This window comes from Ambystoma mexicanum, chromosome 1q (assembly GCF_040938575.1).
Source record: "Ambystoma mexicanum isolate Mex_15411 chromosome 1q, UKY_AmexF1_1, whole genome shotgun sequence".
NCBI lineage: Eukaryota > Metazoa > Chordata > Amphibia > Caudata > Ambystomatidae > Ambystoma > Ambystoma mexicanum.
Window position 1 is genome coordinate 1,259,208,378 of NC_090922.1, and position 23,445 is coordinate 1,259,231,822.

At 45.1% G+C, this 23,445-nt stretch overlaps 1 protein-coding gene across 2 annotated transcripts in view; it reads right to left on the minus strand.

Moving 5' to 3' along the window:
* The window catches only part of FGGY (FGGY carbohydrate kinase domain containing), a 2,730,916-nt gene that overhangs the window by 513,387 nt on the left and 2,194,084 nt on the right, over positions 1 to 23,445 (minus strand). For both annotated transcript variants that reach the window (XM_069642074.1, XM_069642075.1), the window contains exon 14: positions 18,964 to 19,058. In XM_069642074.1, the coding sequence (XP_069498175.1) occupies positions 18,964 to 19,058 (95 nt within the window). The remainder of the gene's footprint in view (positions 1 to 18,963; positions 19,059 to 23,445) is intronic.

Sequence of the window (23,445 nt, forward strand, 5' to 3'; positions counted from 1 at the left end):
CGGGGTGATGATGGAATCCCCTCTAATATTTCAGCATCCGATAGTTCAAATTGGCTTGTGGATTGAGTTTGAGCCAATTTGTTAAAGAACTTGCCTACTGGGTTGTTTGTCATAGGCTGGATTAGGCCGAGTTTTCTAGGATGGGGCTTCATTGTTATTCGGTGGTTTGGTGTTGATGAAGTCGCTGAGGTGGTTTTTATCTGTCTGTTACTTAAGGAACTTTGGGTTTTGGGTTTGTTCAATTTCAGAGCAGGGGTGTACCTTTCAATATTTGACCCGGAGAGCAGGTGGTTTTGAGTGGTGTTCAACTCACCCAAGTTGGACTTATCTAGATGCTTGTCCGATGCTGAATCAGTCCAGTATTTTGCCCAATTGTGTTCTCTCAGTATGTTGGGGTCGCCTATGTCCAGGTCTTACGAGTCTCCTGAGCTAATTATTGTTGTGTTAAGCAGATTGTTTGATCTTGAATCTGATAATTTTGATGTGGGCTTGGTAATTCCACCCTGACTGTTACTGGATGAATCTCGGTGTCTATGATTAAGTGTAAACTATGTGACGAAAGATCCTTTTTGGTTTCATCTTTTTCCTTGGTAATATTTAGGAGTGATTTAGACGTTTTTACCATGATGGTTTTAGGAGGGACCATGTATTGGTTCAGGTATGTTTTTTCTATGTTGGTGTTCCCACTTGCAGGGGAGTTCTGTGAGCTTGAGTGTTTGTGGTCTTTCACCGTACTTTTCAACTTGCTCACCATCAGCCTCTCCTCTGTGAGCGGCTGCAAGGACTCCTCCGAGCACACATCAGGTTCTCCGGCAGCAGCCGAGCCTCCTCCCGTGGGCGGAGCTTGCAAGTCACCGGGAGCCCGGGCGAACTCAACGTCCTCCAGAGCTCTCCCACCCATGCCCCCTTGCACCGCTGGAGCCGGCAGCGCCATTGAGGTCCCACCAAGCTGCTCCACCCTCATGGACCCCCGAACCTCAAAGCACTCAGGCTGTGCTGGAGAGGTAAGACCCTCCCCCAGGCGCACTGCGTCACCAAGACATGCTGAGAGCCGACTTTCGGAGGGGCTAGGTGGATCGTGGGCCGAGGCCTCGTCCCCTGCCTTCCCTCCCTCGGACCCCCGACGATCGCACCATACTGGAGAGGGGGGGTCCCACCCAGGGCGCAAAACGCCGATAGAACCAGCTGGAGTCCGACACCCGGAGGGGCCATGCAGGTCAGAGACTGGGCCCTCGTCCTGGGGTAAGTTATATTTGTGAGGGGACCAAGTCTGCTGGTCAAGTTATGTTATTTTCGAGGCATTCCGGGGAATCCGGTTTTATGTGTGTTTGACTTAGTCCTTTCTGGGAGTTCAAGAAGGGAGGGGGTGAACTGGAGGTTGGGTGCTGTAACGTTGTTTTCCGGTCCGCTCTTTCTGGCGGATCTTTCACTTTACAGCGACCACTAAGCAGTAAACGTCCCTCTTCTTCTTGGGTTAACTGAAAGTCTTGAAAGTCTTCTGATGTAATCCCCTGCTTCAGACTAGCTCTCGTGGGTGCAGAGGTCTTTGCGCCCTGTTTGGCCATAATGTCTTTGTTGTCTTTGTTGTTAGGCAATGCGGTCCGGGCTGCCATCCTGCCGGCCTGCCAGACTGCACCTCCATGCAGCTCTCCGCAGCCGCACCATGGCAGGAATGGGTTTTTAAGCCCTCCTTCGACTTCATTGACAGGGAAAAAAGACTTGCTTCTCACAGGTAGAAAGCAGAGATTTCTGCCAGACTACATCTCCACGCAGCTCTCTGCGGCCGCTCCGCCGCAGGAATGGGTTTGTAAGCCCTCCTTTCCCTTCAATGACATGGAAAAAAGACTTGCCTAACACTCCAGAGGGCAGGACCCTGGCATTCTATGCCCTCCTGAAAATGCATAAAAATAGATCCAATCACCCAAGGAGACCCATAGTTTTCGGTTGTGGGTCGATTTTGGAACCTATATTCAAATGTGTGGACCACTTTCTTAAACCCCTCAGCCAACAGACATCTACATACTTAAGGGATACAATGGCTACAATAGCAAAATTTGAACAATATCCTTTCATTCAATCGGAAGAACTATTGGTGACTATTGGTGACAATGGACATCACAAGTCTATACACAAGCAAACCTGTCATGATCTCTGCTTCCAAAAGGTCAGGGTTTTCCCAACTCCCTTGGAAGCAGATCCATAACACAGGTTCCGAGTGCCAACCAGTCCCAATTGGGACCTTTTGGACCCAGTCCTGGCGCCAGTGGCACCAGGCTCATAAATATGCCCAGTCCCAGCGCTGGAAGCGCCGGGCTCATAATGCTTGGGTGGACTTACCTGCAGCAGACCATGCTGCTTACTTGCCTGCCAGTTGAGCCTCTGATCCCCTTCTGTTTGGAACTACTTTTCCTGTTGGGTGGGGCTGGAGCCACTCCCTAGATTCAGAACACTGGAACTCTTCTGGAAAGCAGGAACTCTTTTCTTACCTAGGCGTGGCTGTGGAAGGAGACACCGAAGCACTACAGGAGGCTATTTAAACCACACCCGGTGGATGAATCTTGCTTTGCGTTATTCTGCAACCTCTGCAGCAGAACGCTCATCGTGTCTTCTGCATCCGGTCCTGGGCCTAAGGAAAAAGGCTTACCATCCTGAATCCAGTCTTCAGCAACACCTATAAAGACAAGAAAGAACAGGTTAGCATTCCGGCATCTGAAAGGCAAAGGCTTACCATCCTGAATCCAGTCTTCAGCAACACCTATAAAGACAAGGAAGAACAGGTTAGCATTCCGGCATCTGAAAGGCAAAGGCTTACCTACTCTTTGTGCGCTCCGGAGGTCTTCACACTGCATTCCGGCATCTGAAAGACAAAAGCTTACCAACTCTTCGCATGCTCCGGAGGTCTTTGGCGCTGCATCCCGCATCTGAAAGACAAAACAAGGTGCGTTTAAGACATTGGGGAACTTTAATACTCACGTGCCATTACTCCTTTCCACATCTAATCCAGTGGGTATTCCGGCACCCTGCAGCCGCTCCGAACTCGTACCTGCAAAATAAAAAGACAGTTAGAGCGCATCGTGAAGCAGGCAACAAGTGCTTACTTACGTGCTTCCAGGCGCTTCTATTCATCACACGGGCTCCATCTTCAACTCACTTCAGCCCGTCATCCGCCATCGCCGGAACCCTGCAAAACAAGAGACATCATTACTAAAGACTTTACAGACATTTGAATGACTCGAAACTTACCGTTCGTGCAGTAAACGACGGACAGCAGTCCTCTGAAGTCAAGAGGCCTGCGCTACCTATCCAGTGAAGAAACTGGTTACAGCACCCTGCCCCGAGGCAGATGGAGAGCTCGGCATTCACTTACCTAAGGTGAGAGCGTTAACCTTTGGGGGTCTACAGGAGAGGAGAAGAGGAAAGAGATAGGGACACCCCAATAACCCCAGTTCATTAACCCCTTATTTTCTATCTGCAGACATCTTACTCTACACGTCAGGCATACAGTGCACAGAGGTCCAGCCCAAAGAGCCAACCGGGTGCTACACATCACCTTTGAAGATACGGTAGTCGCCCAGTCAAGACCGGCGCCTCTGCGAGAATCAGGTGAGCGTTACAATACCCCAGGATTCAGCAGTGTAATGCATATGACATCACTTAACACACCACACAGCACAGAAAAGGGCCCCAACAAACTTCATTGTGGAACTCCTGAAGCCGGCACTGACCAACAACTGACCAACAACTTCTTCACATTTGATGCTGCTTTCTACTTGCACACCTGCGGCACCGCCATGGTGGCAGGTTTAGCCCCTACCATGGCGTGATCTATATGTCAGAGTACGAGCAGAAGTACGTCCTGAACATCAACAATCCCTTTGTGGACAAAATATCTCAATGGTTCCGATATATTGATATATTTCTAAAGATGACAGTGCCACCTTGGACAACTTCCTTAATTGGATTAACCAACAGACCTAGGAAATCAAATTTACATTAAACCAGATCAATTTGGAAATCAACTTTCTAGACCTCTCCATTGGACTGAGAGACAATAAATTATCCTGCTCATTGTACAAAAAAGACACTGATGATCGCAATAATCTCCTGCACTGCAGGAGTAACCAGCCCAAATACTTACGGGATAATTTACCATATGGCCAGTTTCTATGAGTGCACCGAAACTGCACAGAACTGGAACAGTATAAAAAAAATGCCAATGACCTACAAACAAGATTCCAAACTACAGGATAGCTTGTGAAGAACACCAAAAAGAGAGCTTGTTACACACCTAGAGAAACTCTACTGACAATGAAAATACATAACGCAGAAAAAGAGCAAATGATGACCTGTGTGACCAACTTTGGACCAACTACCACCAAAATAAAGGGACATATGAAAACATTCTGGCCTCTCATACAACTGAGCCTTCCAGAAGAGTCTTTACCGAGAATGGTGCTTAAATGTGCAAAAACCCTCAAAGATGCCCTTATGCATGCCAGAATAAATAAGAAAAACAAAAGGACCGAAATATGGAACTAAAGAGGAAATTGAAGGGCACCACCCATGTAGCACATGTACTGTGTGTAGGCTGACAAAAATGACTACTTCCTTTATGGTGGAAGATAAGGAATGGCACATCAATCACTTCTCCAATTGCAAAACATCTGATGTGGTCTACATAATAGAATGCCCATGTGGACTACGCTATGTGGGCCAGACTAGAAGGAAAGTGAATACAAGAATTGGGGAGCATAGATCCCGTATTCGATGCAGGACGCATACTGCCCCTCTGGTCTCCCACTACCTCGAGCCCCAACATGGCCCGGATGATATGCTGTGGTGGGTAGTAAAGTTCTTAACACCACCAATGCCGTAAGCGCCTTAAATCACAAAGAATCCTGATGGATTTTTAAACTTAAATCAACCACCAAGGGCTTAAATGAAGCACTACCCTTCGATCCTTACTAGAACTACTACAAGCACCTGACTGACTCTATGTGCATAATAGGCAGAAGTACCATTAACAGCTCCTGCTCCAACCTCCATTGGATCCCCATGTTCAGCTCAACCATACGTGGTGATCCCATGGCCCATTTTGTCCTAGCCCCCACACAGCACCTTTGACACCACTGCTCCACTTAATACTAATGCATATATACACATGAGACACTTGTCTCCCCTTGGGACATCTCCCATCACCTGTACCTGTAACCATGTCTAAATACTAGACGCAGCACCTTACCAAAGGTTATCAGTCATTAGACCACATGTCGTAGGTATGTATTTTCATGACCCTCGCATACATTTAAAGAAACATTTGCATACAACTTGCATGCTCTGCCCCCTTGTCCATGGGCCACTGCTTTTACATCAGAGGCATACAACTATGGCATTGAACATTTCGCTCACTGTCTATCATATAGGCCATATACATCAATAGCGCCATCCTCCTGCCCTGGTAACAATCAATCCTAGCATAATTACAAAGCCTGCACCTTCCTTCACTCTTGACTACCAGTGCCTCTAGTAGCTCTCACACACGAACAGCTTAGTTTTATCAGTGGCAGTTCACTACTATGCCACGTGTGCATTCCTTCCTTTTAGTTTCTGTACATACACCTCACAGGTAACCACCCAGGTCCCAGCTGCTCCTCTGATTTGTAGCATTTCCGAGTCAGCACAGGACTTAGGTAGCCATGGGCAACGGGATGCCCAGGCGCAGCGCTTGCGTGTAGCGTAAAAACAATGCTCCTCTACGGGTGCGCACAGCTAAAACAAACTGCTTGTACAACCTTGAGCTCTCTGGCGGCGTTACAATCGGGGACTCTGCAGACGGCATTCATAGGGGCATTACAGAGACTGAGCTAATGGCCTCCTCTACAGGTAGGCCTGCCATGGGGCACCGCTACCCATTTGGTCTTTTAGGTTGGGTCCCTCATGGCACATTTCCACGCCCTACAATCAAAACCATTTCCAGATAAATAATGTGGCTGTTGCCCTCCTACAGGGAGCCGCTGTGCACGATGACCAAGAGCAAGTTGATGTCTGCATCCCAGCCGTGCATCCTATGCGAACAAGCCCCTGCACATAGGACAATCAGATATAAGCCATATTGGTACATGCCACAGTGTGAGCCTTACATCATGTCAACCTAATAACAACTCTGAGAGGTTGTAGAAAGAATGTTCATCTTTACCCTTCTCTTAGCCAGAATTCCATGCTGAGAGCCCGGTGGAAGACACATTTAGAGCCTTGAAGCTTCTTTAATCAGAAGGAGCCCCATAGAGATATTTAGCCAAGATCAGTGAATTGCTGGCGAGCCTCTGAGAACAAGTTTAACAAAAAACCCTGTTTCTCAGTTTACGGTTTTTAACCTTTATTTGTCTTTCTTGTTTTAACACTATGACACACAGTTGCACTTCATAAGAGTACCTCACTAATTTAGTTCCTTTACATGTGCCCCCTATAGGGAGACCCTGTCTTGGCCCAGGAATAAGGCTATTCTACCAACCAGCTGAAACGTCAGTGGATGCCACACTCCGAGTGTTAGAGCAGTCCCCTCTTAAGAACAATTGTTGTTAATTCACCTCTAGACGTAGACCGATGGTTAGGTGATCCTTCCGCATGGAGTATTTGACCATATTGAGGTCCAGAGAAAGGAGCATAACACCCAGCCGTTTCAGGAACAAACAAAGCTCTTAGCTTTTAAGCTCTGTATATAATGTTTTGTATGATTTTGTTAAACACACAGCTGTTATTTAGATTTGTGTATTAAGTACTTGTATATCATGCTGTTGTCTGTAGATGTATGTTAATGCACTATCATATGCAATGCTCATGATCGACTAATCTATTATGACTAAAGAAAAAGTTGAACAGTAAATAGAAAATATTCTTCACTAAAAAACAAAATGCTTTGAAAAGAAAAACAAATAAAAACAGATTCACTAGCCAAATAATAAAAGCTGTGTGAACTCAATCCAGTATTGTGCTCTTCTACTTTTCATGATGAGAACAGTAGACACAGATATATCCCTGTTAAGTTAAAACATGACAAAATAGGATATACTTGCTTAAATTACTGTAAATACATGATTGTATGTGGCAGGACGCCCACCCCTTGTTTCAGCGTTACAGAAGTTAGACGTCCCATTGGTTTATTTCACACGCGTGGTTACGTAAAACGGCTGTGGCATACTCACATGAATACTACGCAATGTGTGATTGGATATTGACATGTATAACGTGTAGGTTCAGAACCGCAGTGCGTGATTCCATTGGCTGCTGTATTAGATGCAAAAATGCGTAGCCACGGTGAAGGATGTTGCGCAGACTATGACCACAATGATGACATCACAGATAACATCACTGACGACATCACTAATTATATTACAACAGTAACTGATACATTTTAGCCTTTACCAGTGGATGCAGCTTTCAACTGTGTCCACTGTATATTTTTTTTAAAAATCTCTTTCGATTACTTTCTGTTTGCTTCTCCTCACATTTGTACGGACTGAACGTTGATGCTTCTCTTACAGTTCTACAGGATTGTCTGTAACGCTGCGTGCAGAGTGGCAAACAAAACAGCATTGCCAATGGAGGTCAAAAAAATTCCATTTCCTTCGATCCACTGCAAATCTTGCTCGTTAATGCTGTCATAGTCGGTGCAAAACATCCCAGCACTGCACATAAAGTCACACGTGCTTCTGTTTATGAAACACCTCCCGACTTCTGGCTTTGGGCAAATTACACCGGCATGGTCCCATGCACCTCTTGGTGGTATGAAGGAGAAAATCACCTTGGCAATGGGAAAAATGTGCATCACTGTTATCAACTTCTTGAGGTGATGGAGCAAATGTGAGCACGACATGTACCCCAAATGTAGTGCTCCATAATGCACAACCACAACATCCACACTGCTGACAGAGGCCACACATGTACAAAGGAGAGCCATGGCACTGAAACCCCACTCATACACCATGCATCAAAAAGCCTCCACTCCGTCCAACTGAAAGTTAGTATCAAAGCCTCTTACAACAGCATACCTGTGCAGATCTTGCATTAAGGTATCACTCACGATGCGCACTCTGCGTGTGTCCATCTCTGTGAACCTCACTGTATCGAGGTTTGGGGAAATATATCACTGCCCCTTCTTGTGAACCACACCCTCGACAACTGATTGGATAATCCCCACAGTTCCATTTACAAAGGCATCATGCTCAAAAGGGCAGATTGTAGCATGTGCGCCTTCCAAGCTACAGCGAAGGCCACACCCCAGTACAGGCACTCCTTATTCTGTTTCCACTATTGTATATACAACACTCCCGCATTAGGTACTATGCTATAGTCACACATGCATGTAGTATTCACATCCAAGACCTCTGCATCAAACACTATCATTTCTGCACTGCAGACGTACCTTTACACACTCACAGTACAGGTCTTGTGTCATGTGAAAGTACCTTCAGGTAATAGCTCTCCAAACCGATGCATGCTTTCAGCATCCACATTCACCCAGAGCGGCACCCAACACCACAAACTGCAGGAAGCAATAGTTTTTTTCCTCCCAGCACTCCACCAACTCCAATGATAAAATACTTCAAAGTGCAGTACAGTAGTTAGTAATCTGCGCAATGCACACTAATTAAGCACACACACTATGCAGTTGAACCCTATGCACTGATATACACACACTTTCTCACGGCAGCGCTCAGTGGACACACTGCAGAACTGTTCACTCCATAAATTCTTGCCATGCACTGGAAAATGTGGTTCCATGTCTTAAAATTGCGGCACAAATGGCCATGAATCCAAAATATCGCAGCAAAAATACTGTGGTTTTTTGCACCACAATCATGTAAAGGATGCGGGGGACACTACCGCAACCCCTGGACCCATTATACCATTTAAGGGGAGCAGGGGACACCCCCGCAACCACTGGTCCCCTTAAATGGTATAATGGGGTACACCTTTACCGGGTCAAACCACAGCATTTTTGCCACAATTTTGTTTACTGTCGACATTTTTTCCACAATTGTATTACCTGATACCGATAATGTACAATGTGCGAACAATGACCACACCCATGCAATCAACAATGCATGCACAACTCACAAACCACACACAAAACCCAACAATCTGAAGAGTAGTTGCAAGCAACCTACATAGCTGTTTGTGTAAGGCTTCCAGCCATGCATCCAAGACGCTAGTCCCTCACCACACACAGCACTCCCTAGTGCACCCCTCGTTGTTTTTATTTTTTTTATTTTATTGTAAAACTTCAACTTGATATATCATATCGTGTTTTTGTTACATTTCCGAAAGAAGAATTAAATACATTTTCATTTTCATCTCCTCCTTGAGTAGCCTTAGTCAGATTTGACAATCAATGTTATACTATAAGGTGACACGGTCACAGGGAGAGGCAACGACTATGATGACATGTCTTTCAGTTACTCGCAACGTTCAATTGGGTACAAACTTTAGGACTTCATCAAAGAAATTAATTAGGTTGCAGGAAAGCTTGATGGTATGACCTGCTACGGCATAATCCCACCAATCATCAGACACATGGGATTGTGATTTGAATTCATTTAAATGCACTTCACGGAGATCTGTCAACATTGGGCATAAGATTGCTAGGTGCTTTAAAGACTTGACTTCTGTAGTTTTGCAAAATCGGCAGTTATTATTAACTGTTTCTTTGTTTTTATGCATCCAGAGCATCTCGTTAGTGTTTAAAGCGTTCAGTCGCAGCCTTAAAAATTGTGCCCTATGATGACGAGATGGACAGTTCGTAAGATATTTTGGTTGACCGTGTAGTTTAACTAGACTTCTGGAAGTAGGCAAGGTAGATTTGAGAGCTAGACGGCTGTTGTAAGTTGAGATCCAGTCCGATATTGCTAACTTCTTCTTAGCATGTTGTGGGCGCTTGATTAACTCTTCTTCCGATATACCTGCTTCAACCATAATTGAATTTAGTTTGAGCTTCCATGCATGAATAAGGACATTATCAACGGATTCTTGCCCCGGCTTGAAGATGTTGTATGCCGGAATGATAGAACCGAGTTGTATTTTACGCAAGGTAGATAGAGATTTCCAGACAATTGTCATATAAATTGAGTTCAAAGCTAGCTCGTATCTCAAGGCTGACATAGAGATATAATTCGGAAGGCTCAGAACTTGTCTCCAAAACTTTCCCTCCAATTGGCACCATAGATTATGATTGACATTCAAGGCCGCTTCGCCGCCAAAGGTGATAGTTGGAATTACTTTTTGAACATAAAACATTACTACGGGAGTGATAGAAAATTTCCCATAGTCAATGTTAATTTTGGCGACTTGGAGACTCAGAATCTTTATTTTGTCCATCAAATCGCTAGTCCAGGCAGCTTCGCAGACCGAGTCATTGACCATTACACCTAGGTAGCGGATAGACTTGACAACATTTAGCACTTTTTTTTCTATGTGCCATCGGAAAGACCTGTCTTTCCTTGACATAGTTCGTCCGATGCACATGATTTTTGTTTTCTCTGCATTTAAACATAGCTCGTTAATAGTTAGAAACTCATGCAGGCGGGAAAGGAGATGTTGGAGGCCAATTTGTGTTTGGTCAACCAACACTATGTTGTCAGCATAAACCAGGTGATTAATAAAGGATCCGTTAAGCTTGGGGGGAAAACAATGGACAGACTTTAGCCACTCCGGTAAATCAGCTATAAAGAGTTTTAAAAGATCTGCTGCGAGGGGACAACCTTGTTTGACGCCTTTAAATGCTCTTGTTGGATCTGTGAGGTCGCCTTGTAAGTTGACTCTGATTTGAATGGAAGTGTTAGAGTGCAGGGCGATGATGGGCTCTAACAGCGTCAAAAGCTTGTCCTAGATTGACAAACGCAAAGAAGATTATTTTTTTCGCCTCCATCGCTGACAACTTTAAGAGTGACAAGATTGTCAGATTCACATCAGTCCCCACATTTTTCGTAAAGCCTGTTTGGCAACAGTCAAGTTTTCCAGCTGAAAATGCCCAATTCAGTAACTGTTGGCGCAAAAAAGATCCGAAAATGTTCCCAATAGTATCAAGGAGGGCGATCGGGCGATAGTTAGCAGGATCGGCCCGTCAGCCCTTCTTGTATATATGAACTACAATTGCCTTGGACCAAGAGGAGGGAAGCTTCCTACTATTTGTGATCTGAAAAAACAACTTGTGGATAAATTTGGCCCAATGTACACTATGCTTTTTGAGCATGAGGTTTGATATTTGGTCTGGGCCAGCAGCTCTTGAATTTTTCAGCTTAGAGATTGCAAATTCAATCTCTTTACAGGAAGGTGTAATATCCCAAGTAGAAATTGTCGCATCAGACGGCGAGGGATCTTCAGACACAGGTTTTTCATACATTAAGGTGAAGTATTCGCGCCATTTGTCGCTTGTAATTTCATTAGAGATTGCTGGAGTAGATTTAGAGCGGCCCTTATTCAGGATGGCCCAGATTTCGTGGGTGTTTTTCTGTGCTAGGAGTTTTAGCATTGTTTCTGCTCGTCCTTGATCGATGATGGTTGAATGTGATCTTAGCCAATTTCGATATTGTTGCCGTTGGTTCTTAACCTTCCTTGCCTTACAACGCGGGTCACTCGGCTCTCTTTTGATTTGCCTAATATCTTTCCTTAATATTTTTTTGCCAATGCTATTTCAGAACTATATCGATGTTTCGGCAATGACCTGAACGTTCTTGAGTTGGAAATTATTTGAGTATGGTCCATCAGCATAGGAGCATATTCTACTATCTGGAGTGCGTTCAAACTATGGCTTAGTTGGGCAATAGCAGATCCATTAGTTACTAATCGGTTGCCTGCGGCATTTGATTGTAATTGGGAGGAGTATTTTCCTGGCGTGTTGCAATGCTCTTCACACCAAACAAGCCGCAGCAAGTTATGGTCGCTAGATGACATCGCCCGCACATTAAGGGAAGAGGCTTTGTCGAAAAAATCCACCGAGGCCCAAATGTAGTCAAGAGTATTTGTTCGAGCCATACTATGTCACGTCGGATTAGCAGGAGAATCACCTTTTATTATTCCATTTAACATCTTACAGTTGCGTTGCAAGAGATCATTTGCCCAAGTTTGGCCTCTCCGAATGACTTCAAGATCAGGAAGCCGAACATTTAACTTGGTAAGTGGATCATATTTAAACCAGCTGCAATTGCGGTCACCACAGATGAGTATAGAAACCTTGTCATATTCTAGGAAGGTGTGGTTGATTTCATTCAATAATGACTGGATGAAAGATGTTGATGGAATCATAGCAGGATTCCAATATCCATTTATTATTAAAAGATTAGAAACAGTGGCTCTCAGCGAAAGTTTGATCAAAGTGCTTTGCACAAAAGGATTTGGATTCGTGGAGACTACTAGCGACCACCAGTTCTGGATTTTCAAAAGTAATATCAGACCTGCAAAAGGTCGACCTTTTGGGTTCTTGCCAGCTGGGTTTATCAGCGTAATGAATCCATCGCAAGTAGGGGGATCCCGTAGCCACGTTTCTTGTAAGCATATAGCAAACACATTCTCCAAAGGTTCATGGAATGTGTTAAACAAGTGCATGAATCCTCTTGTGTTCCATGACAGTAGAATTAGTTCTTGTTGTTTGACGTTGGCTCATTGCTATTTGCGTGGTCCATTTGGGAATATTTTCGCATAATTGGCTCTTCTTTCAAATGACTGATGCGTGGCAGCATCTAAAATGTCGGGCGACGAGACTAGAGACTGGCGCAGGGACGATCGCTTGGCGGCTCCATGACTTGCTTCATGGTCAAGATTTACCTTAGAAGATGAAACAGCTCTCGTGGCAGGAGGCTCGAGGGTGAGATCGAAGCCGTAAAGCAGGAGATCTTCGTTTGCGTGAAGTAGCATGTTTTTTACTGCCGCCGATGAAATATGGAGAAAAACTTGGTCGGAAAACATTTCAGTGATATATTCCACGATTTTAATGTCATCTGATGAAATGGCTCGCAATGGTGGAATACATGCGAGCAGTTTTAGAATATTTCCTCTATTTAGATTAACTTCGTTGCCATCTGAATGGATGTTTTGGAGAAGGAGTTTCCACTTGCAGGTTTGAGGCTCTCGATTGTCAGGACCAGAAGCTTGCTGAACTAGAGGCAAGCGCGATTTTAGCTGATTCGACGTGTGTTTAGGATTTAACCTAGAACTTAGTGGTTGCTGAGGAGCCCTCTTTGTCAGAGGAGAGAATTGTCGAGCATTGGGTCTTGATTACGAAATCCTCGAAGTTTTGTTTGCCTCTAGATTCCCCCTCGTTGATAGCCCAGTTGATATAACGGCTGGGGCTTCAATAGAAGCATTGATGGAACTCTCAAGATCAGCTTAGTAAATCGATAAATTACATAAGTCAACAGAGGAGTCACGAGTGCCGTTACCAATGGAGGCATCATTAAATGCTATACGCCGGCGTTTTGCCGAGATCCTTAAAGGACTCAGTATGGCACCTATTGATCTTGATGGTACATTGCTGGTAGTTCTCGTCGCAGTAGTTGTATGAACTGGTCGAGTGAACAAGCTTGTCTTCTTCAGGGTTGTTAAGTTTCTTATAAAAAAAAATTTAGTTTGCTGTTTTTGTTTTGGCGAAATACATTTTTTATTAGGTTGCTGTGCTTGTTGTCCGGAAGACTTTTTCAATTTGATTTCGAAACTTGTAGTGATTGTTTTTGCTGGCCCTTTAAATATGTTGAATGAATTCATTGTCGTGGTGGTTTGCACCGGTACGTTTCCTTGAGACGGGATCGCATTTATTGCGAGACTGCTTGTTGAGGGACTATACCCTGCATTTTCGAGTTTGGATCCAAAGCGTCATGGGAGGGAGCCAGGAGGCTCGTTGTTGGATCAGACTGCGAAGGTTCATTTACAGCCGTCGCAGGTACAGCCAAAACTTGAGGATGAGGGGATCCTGGTGAATTTTCTCATGTCTTGCAAGCGCCCCGGGAGAGGATAATTGTGTTTTTTCGCATCCATTTCACGGAGTCCAACAGACCTTCCATTAGAGAGTCATTTTGACAATGGTGACGAGCAGCTAAATCGCTCAGCCTGTCTTGCCATCTCGCCGCATTTTCAGCATTAGATGCCATTTGAACTTGAAGGAAACTCGAGAAGTGTTCGAGTTTATCAATTTTTGTCATTAAGTTAGAGATGGCAACACCTTGATCACTTATGGTTCCTATCAATGATTCAAACATTTTAGTTAATGGTGCTAAGGCAACAGCAGAGGCCGCTAAGACACTGTTGTGTATCTGAGAGAGCGCTTCAGATGAGATGCCAAGCGGTTGAGGTACAAAATCATGGAGAGACAAGGAGCCATCTGAATTGTCCAAATTGTAATGCGGGTTAAAAGTGGAGAATTTTTTTGCAAAATTCGTGGGATGAACTTCTTCACCAAACTGAGGTAGCATAGGATGCGGAGTACTTGCATTCAGCATGCAGTTTTCGCACAGAGGAGGTATAATGGAAGTGCGTTTTGCCTCAAGCTTGGCGACTCTTTGCAGGCGACTAGCGCGAGCAGTCGCACTCCGATCGAGTTGAATAGGGAGTGGATTGAATTCTAGTGCCGATGGCTGAGGTGTGCTAGATGGATTGGCATCAATGAACTGATCATTTGCACTCGAGATGGAAGAACGACCAACATCAGGGGCTTGACATGCCAAAGCGCTATCGTTAGCAGATTCAGTACATTCAAGTGCTGCTCCTAGAGCAGCTCGACCTACTGTTTTTAGTGTGGTGAAATCAATTAGGGAACAAATTGGATTAGTTGTGGGCAAAGAGCATGGAATATTAGCAGGGGGCCTCAATTTATTTTCGGCGTCGACCAAGGCGATCTGTGGGCCACGCGACTGAACTGGAAAATAACAGGAGCCTTTCTCCTGTAGCAGAATATCTTTGGCAGTAGGGGGACAAGTCGACCCCACAGTAGACGTAGATAGTCGTTTACTGTTCAGAACTTGTTTAGAAATCAAATTGCTCATCGAAAGGTTTTCCACCTCAAGATTCAAGATTTTTAACAGTTCTTCATCAGTCACTAAATGTGACAAGAGACCTTTATCTATAGAAAGGCCAACAGCATTCGTAAAGTTCTTGTTTTGAGAGGGCGCAGGTGCCATTAAAACTGGTTGCGTCGTTCGTGGTGTAGCCGATGTTTTAACATTGGACCGAAGCATCGGAGTAGCGCCTGGAGCGCTAGATGAGTTCAGTGAATCCACCTTAGCCGCTCTATTTGCTAATAAGTCTGTTCCACCAACGAGTGGGAGTTCGCCGTTAGAAGCTGGATTACATTCAAGATTGGTGGCGGGGATTCTCGATGAGCAGGGATTGTCTAACTGGACTGCTGAGGTGTTAGATGGAACAGTGAGCAGTACGGGTGAAATTAAGGCATCAGTTTGCGCGCAGCGCTCTTCAAGAGACAACAAAGCTGGGGGCGTTGGAGAGCTGGTAGCCTCTGTTGTTAATAACCCATTTGCAGCCATAAGCGCGCGTCCATTCGCTTTGCTTAGCTTAGGCCTGACTGCAGCTTTCGTCATGGACCAAGGATTTGTTGAGTGCCGTTGCTGTAAAGATTTTTTCTGGGTCTGTGGTCCGTCTGCCAATAGAGTCATTATTCGCGGCGGCTAGGTCAGAGTAGGTAAAATGGAGCCACCAGTGCTTAAGAGTCGCTTAACAGTCACTGGGCTTTACTCCTAATGGGCTTAACGCCACAAGGGTGCACTGGCCCAGTTTTTAAGGTCAATAAGTGTCACGTGAGCTGTCACGTGAGCTGCACAGTGCTCTGCCCCTTCCTGGAAGTGGCCGTTCGTGAAGCGCGAGTTTGAAAACTCCCAGCGCTAATGCACGAACAGTAGTAGCAGGCAGGAGAGTTCCTTTTCCTTTGGAAGCAGCTTCGCCAGAAGGTGGAAGTCCGCCCCCCACGTTGTACTCCTCATGTCATGTGTAATGCATTCCCCATCTGCAATTGCACCTGCCTCCTTTCACCCTGGCCACATCGTTGCATGCATGGCTCCATGACGTTGGGTTAGCTGTGCTGAACGGTATGTGTGTGGCTCTGTACATTGTCCATATTGCAACTTTCTGATACTGATGACTGCCTTTAATGGGGCAATGTGGTCAAACACTTTCTCAAGAAATGGTCTTATAAGGGGCTAACCATTGCAAACGCAAATGGTTTCATGTGGCTCCCTATTGTGCAACAGGGGAAATTGTGTACACCATATGCTAATGTACCCATAGCGTCTCACTTCTGCTGTTCTAACAAGTGTACAATGTCCTCCACAACCATTGTGTGCTACTCACCAACTTCAAATGCATGCAGAGTGACGACTGCATCGCTGCCTTATGTTGTGGCAGAATGATGAAGGCTTAGGCTGTTGGGTGCATGGCCTATGGCCTAAGGCCTTCGGCCATGCACCCAACAGTCTAGGCTTTGGACACACTCACCACAACATAACAGAACCATGCAGGTGACCATGTAGGCATGTGCCAGAAATCACAAAGACAACATACGCACCAGCCCTTCCACCCAACCACCGCACCATAAAGCAGAGAGGCAAGGACACATGTTCCACTTACCATAATGCAGAAACATATCGCTGTGTTTGGCACCGCTACCCACTTCCAATCACAAAGCATTATAAGCATGCAAACCAAACAAGACAATCTTCACAACATTGGGCCTGCTCCCAACACTATAGTACATGCATAGAACCAATGGTGCGTAGTGCACTGCAACACATACTAATCTGCGCAATGCACACTAAGCAAGCACACATAAGAACCAGTTGCACCGTGACCGCTTCCATATGTACTCCATTAGTGCACCCAGTGGATACACTGCACGACTGGCCACTGCAGCATCTCCACCCACACACCGACAACTGTAGGTTGTTTTACCAATCACCACACCCATGCAACCAACATTGTGTGCACTGCAGCCGAACCACACACAAAAAGCAACAATGTGGCACCTACTTTCCAACAGTGGACATACCTTTTCAACCAGTGGATATACTTTTCTGTGCTAGGGCTGCAGCCATGCATCGATGGGGCTACGGACTTACCTAACACAGCACACCATAATATACGCTATGTTTAAATCCTGATGTCCCTTGGAATGCACTCCAGTTCTGCAAATGTGCCTGCCACCACTCATCACAGAAAGACATTGCCACTGCAGCTGGCATGCCATAACGAAGGCAGCCTGCAATGACCACAAAATATTGTTTCCTGTTGAGGTATCCGCGCATTGGCAGAGCATGCACAGATAGCGCTGACACACCACTGTCTTCTTCTAATGAGATATATCACATGATATCAAACTCTAACCAAACACCACCACAACCCTATAGCACAACAAACCGCACACACTTCACTACACCACAACAACAAAACAAGCCACACATAGATTCGCACAACAACGGCTACCGACTGAAAAAAACACCCCAAGCCCAGCGAGCGGTGTTAACTGTGCTAAGGCTGCCAACGGCACATCACTGCTCTCTTGCACTTTTCTCACTTATTCCCACTGTCTCACTCCCCTCCCCTTTTCAGAGCCGCCAGATCACCAGGGACCACTCCGGTGGCGATAGTGCGTGGTACAAATATCCTTTAACATTAACATGAAGCACTTCTCACTCCTGCACCCTTTCCATCCCTTCTTCCCACCACCAGATTCTGTACACTATGTTTTTCAGCCCCTTTCACCACTGCATTGTCCTCCGATACAACATGCCGCAGTCATGGAACACTTTTGACACCCATCCTGTCACCGCACACTGCGTTGCAATCAACATTTTGACCGTGCGGCGAACAGGGAAATGAGACACTGTAGCGGAGCCAGATAGGACTTATTTTTACTGCGCACACCTCTACGTACAAGAGGCCCAGCCATGCACACAATGGCTGAGAGCCTTGCCACACACAAGGCAGCCTTGCTACTCTTCTCTAACACACCTCTCATGTGAATGCTTTGATACTTAGCATCTCAACATGTCCTTTCTTCTCTCAGGGCTTCTTCTACCTCATGCTTCAACCTTTTGTTTACCCCTAATTCATGATCTCATCACATGTCAGGTTCCCTTAGGGAATTTTGGCGCTTCTGGTTCAGTTTCTCATGATTTTCTGGTTACAGGTCTTACAACACTATCCTCTGATACACGATGGCAGCGTTATCTAAAACCTTTGACGCACAGCACGCTTCCCTCCAGCCAACCACCGGCCACATCCAATGTTCGCTGACATCACGGCGTACTGCAGGCCAATGAGACTTCTGAAATGGGTCAGCGGAGTGGACCCAGATATCACTAATTTTTTGGGACGTACATTTCAGTTCTTTGCAACTAAAGTACTGGTCCGATTTCCACCAAACACACAAAGCATGCTTTGTGACCCAAGCTCCCGCTCCTGCCGCACATTTGGTGAAAATCCATTCAGTCTATGGAAAAAAAAATTGGGACCCCCCGGCACGAAACCTCACCCAACTTTAGCTGGCCATATACTTTTTTTGCAAAGTTTGGTGACGATTCCTCCAGGTGGAGTGAAGTTACAAGCCCCCAAAAAAAGTGCTCTTCCTATGGTTTTAGCAAGTTAGCCATAACTACACTGTGGGCCGTGTAATATATATCTTGAAATATAAAGAGGGGGGGGAATCAAAATGTTTATGCAAAAGCACTTCAAGTCTCTACATAGATGAGTATTAATCATAGTGATAGCTAGCTTTCTCAAACTCGCTGCTTCCATATTCTACTTGCCAACACTCAGCTAAATGGAATGTAGTTTCGAATCTGGTTCTGCGGGACAAAACATACCGTTTTGGCAGAGTTCTATATTTCACAACAAACTCCGAGAATAAGGAACAAACTGTCAGCTGGAGATTGCAACGTTCACAAGTTTCCACTCGGCACTTGATCCTACCTGTATGGACGTGAAATCCCCACAGGCGCAGGCTCCCAGGACGGCAGCACCCACTAGAACAGACTCCACCTCTTTGGAAAGGACAACAGGCATGCCTAGACAAGCGGGTTCAAGAACTCAGTTAAAGAATTGATGAGGCACACGTTCCAACAACACTCTTCAGGAAGTTCAAATTATATTCCAAAAAGGTTCACTCTGGGCTACACAGGTAGCCGATACAACAAAATTCTGAATTAGAGAAAGAAGAGCATGCGCATTGGTGCCTTTTAAAGTTACTTTATTTAGCTGTCTATTCGCATGTGTCCATCCACACTTGTTATTCTGCAGCTCATGGACATTTGTTTACTCACTTGGCCCCTACGAACAGCTTTCTGCATGCATATTTGGGAAGTTTATTTCACATGCATTTGCCTTTTGGTTTCTCAGGAAAAATGTGCTTTTACCAATTGAATTAGGGAGGCACGGAACAGGGCTTAATCGACCAGCAGAATGACAGCTCATTTATTTAAGACTAAAGTGCATAGGTGTTGGTGTCAAATACGGTTACTATCCTGTTTATGCGTTTGCAAAGAGCCTTTTCAGAATCTGCATTTGACCTTTGTGGGGCACTATTAATCACCCTCAAAAACGGAGAACCGATTTGAATGAACAGGATTTTAGTTAAATAATTTCTTGCAGCCCTTGCCAAAATGTGCTCTTCCCAACCTTTCTGAATTATCCTTCCTTATTTCTCGATATCCTCGAAGTGGATTCTCAGTCACAAAAATCCCCTCTTCATACTTTTGGCACCATTTGTCTTTATTTCTTACTCTTTGTTAATACTCCAGATGTTACACCTTCTCCAATTCCTTCAAGGTGCTCTTGCACGAGAGTTCCTAATCTTCTCCAACACACCTCTCATGTGAATGCTTTGATACTTAGCATCTCAACATGTCCTTTCTTCTCTCAGGGCTTCTTCTACCTCATGCTTCAACCTTTTGTTTACCCCTAATTCATGATCTCATCACATATCATGTTCCCTTAGGGTGTTTTGGCGCGTCTGGTTCAGTTTCTCATGATTTTCTGGTTACAGGTCTTATCACCTCTTAGGTTCTCCACTGGTCAAAGTGTATGAAAAGAAGCAGTGAAACAATGTTCCCTGCTGGCCTGTCCTGCTCCCCACAAACCCCATTGCCACGCCCCCTCCCACGTGCAATCCGAACCCCCAGACAAACACACCTGCTGTTTAAGGGAACACTGAATTGCATGTTTAAACTTCTTCCTACACTTTAATTTAAAAGTAAACCATTCCGCAATGGTTTCTTTTTAAAATACAAGTATAGGAAAAGTAGAACTTAAAAAAAAGACAAAGCAGAGGAACACCGATCCCAACCGCTCACGCCCACTTCGAGTACTGCCTGGTTCAATGTCTCATCACCCTCTGGTTGAGAGTCGAAGCAGAGGTGCACCGATCACAACCGCTGCCGCCCGCTTCGGCCACTGCCTGGTTCAATGTCTCATCACCCTCTGGTTGAGAGTCGCAACACCCCTGAGGTTCTCCAAAGATTTCTTCTCCATCCTGGTTCAACCTCTCATCCATCTTCTGGTTCACATCTGAGTACTCTTAGTGTTGCTTCAACTTTCTAGATCAACATTCCATCAACCATGGTTCACTGTTTCCCTTATAGTCAATGTCTCAACCCTTTTCTTAATTCCTGGTGTTTTCTGGATGCAGCCTCCTTCAGGATCCATACCTCTGTGGGCCACAAGCTCCCCAGCTTTGGCCTCTTTTAGACAGAGCTCCAAAACCTCTCCTCCAAAGTCTAGACGCAGCATCCTTCTCTGGAAATGAAGGCCGCTCGATAGGTATCTGCTCCTCCCTCATGACATTCTCCTTTCTGCCTTATGCCAGTTTCTATACCATGTACGCTTTCATTGGCCGTTTCAAAGTGAACGGGTCCCTCCGACGAAATGGAGCTAAGAATCTGCAGGAAATTATAAAATGGCACACTGCTTTTTGGACCCTCCTACCGCAGTCTTGTGTGAATGCAGGACACTGGCAACATCCACACCTCTACATGTCGGCCACTGCTTTGATTAGCAGCCACGATTTAGAACATTTCTTAAGGTAACAGCCTCAAATTTATGTAGGTTGCCTGCAAACTACTGTTGAGAGGCAGATGAATACGTTGTGACGCGACAGTCGAAAATTGAACCAAACTACTGCATTTTGGACTGCCTGGAGCTGGATGATCTGGTTCACCAGAAGACCTAAAAAAAAGTGAGTTGTAATAATACATGTTTGAGTTCATTAAGGCACCAACTATGCCGGGAATAAACTCAGTCTATAAATGGAGCTGCTTTTCGTAGGTGCCAGAGTTTCAAGAAAATCTGCTTTCACCGCTTGATTTATCTGTGAATCCATTCCTACATCTCATCTCGTTGCCAATAAATGCTGAGTTTTTTACTTTATTCGTGTATGTCATAGGTAAATCAAAAAACATGGGAGCTTCTGGGAGGTTATCTAACCTGCAACATTTATTCTTGGGGCCCAATAAAACGACCTCTGTTTCATTTGGATGAAGCTGGAGAGCATTCTCGAGCATCCATGATTCAACCTGGTCAAATCATTCTGCCAATATGTCGGTACCCCATTGTTCTCCGATAGCCTCAAATAGATCTTGTTCTCATTAGCACATGCATGCTAGCCAAGATTAAACCTCTCAATGTCATATTTACAACGGTCTCATGTAAATATTCAGGTTGTATACTAATTGACCTTTTCACAATTGACCTCAGGAGAATTGACCTCAGGAGAATTGACCTAATTTAGAAGGTCAGTTGGGACATATATGCGAGGGTAAACACCCAACAACCCCTTACCCAATCCAAAACCCCCCCGCATCCACCCACCCAAACCCCTTATATTATTTATAATCCAAAACCAACCCAATACATATATAAAATAACTATAATATAAAGGTCAATGTGCAGAAGGTCAATTAGGACCACTGTAATTAGGTCAATTGTGCAAAAGGTCAATTGTAAAAGGTACATTTGGGTAATACCAAATATTAAATAGCAAAGGAAACAGAGGGGACCCTTGAGGAACTCCACACGATATTGGATTTTTTTAAGACAAATGGGTTCGATCCAAAAGAAAGGAGGGAAACCGTAGGGGTGCAGGCCTACAAATCTTTGCTGGTGAAGGACGATATGATGCTCCACTTCGTCAAATACGGTGTAGAGGTTGAGCATGACCAGCAACGAGAAGCCACCCTTGCTTGTCTGTTCTAGGACATTGTCCCAAAAAGACAGCAATGCAGCCTCGGCCTCATAACTGGGGTGAAAACCTGATTGACTTGTATATGCAAGAAGCTGTGTGGTAACTACCTACTCTAAAATCTTGTATACAATTGTGTAAAGTATGCTCTCTTCTTCCCTCCTGCATCCGTTATACCCCCACTTTATTCTTTCCCGTTTGTTCGTAAGGATCACCCCATAGACACTTAAAATGTAAGATCTGAAGCCTACTGGTAAAGGAGGATGTCTTTGGTCCCTCTCTTGCCTTCTCTGCGATAGGCCTGGATTCATCTTCATTCACAAGTCTCTTCAACAAATGTGTGTGGATAGTGCATAAGTTAGGTGCTCGCCTGTGACATGGGTTTAGTATGCATCTCATCAGTTAGAATCACAGCACGGCTGACTGTCCCCATCATCCATTTGAAGTCAATTAATTGAGTAACTATTTTATGTATCTGGTGAGCTGGAAATGGATTCAGAATGTCGATGGTGGAATGTTGGGGAAAAATGCTATGATGTCTGGTGTTCTAGTATTCAGCAGTTAGCTGAAGGAGACTGAACTTACCTACTGGGGGCTGTAATTACCTGTTGTCTTGTTGTCAATAAACATTGGCATATAAAGTCTACTGCGTCATAGTGACTTTACTACATTGGTGATGAGCTGTATTGGATGAGCATCCCCCAGCATCTTATGGCGGCTCGGTGAAGAGCTAATGAGAGCTGAGAGAATACCTGCCAGCAACTACATGCCCTGTAAGGTTGGAAGACTGTCTATGCCATCTGGACTAAATAGAGGAAAGTCTTCACTGGCGGGACTGCTGCGGTGTGGAATTGGAATGTTATATGACTTTCACGGCAGGTTGGGACAGCCGCAGTGACGGTTCACAAGGTATTGTTTTTATTTCTTGAACTGTTGCTAGGAGAACAACGCATGCCATGTCAGCGACCGTCGTATGGTGCCATCAGCAACGTCCCATTGCCAAGGATGCTGGTACACAACAAAAGGTCCTTGCTATAGGATCTGGTTGCCGAGGATGGATGCCAGCATGTGTCATCATGCCAGTTGCAGTCTACGCTGCAAGGTCGGTTTGCCATGGACACTATTGTGGAAGTTTCACTTTTGCTGTGCTGGACATGGAGCGTATGAGCCCGGTTCCAGGAGATACACGAGGTACACAAGGAAAGTAAGGAGCATTCACT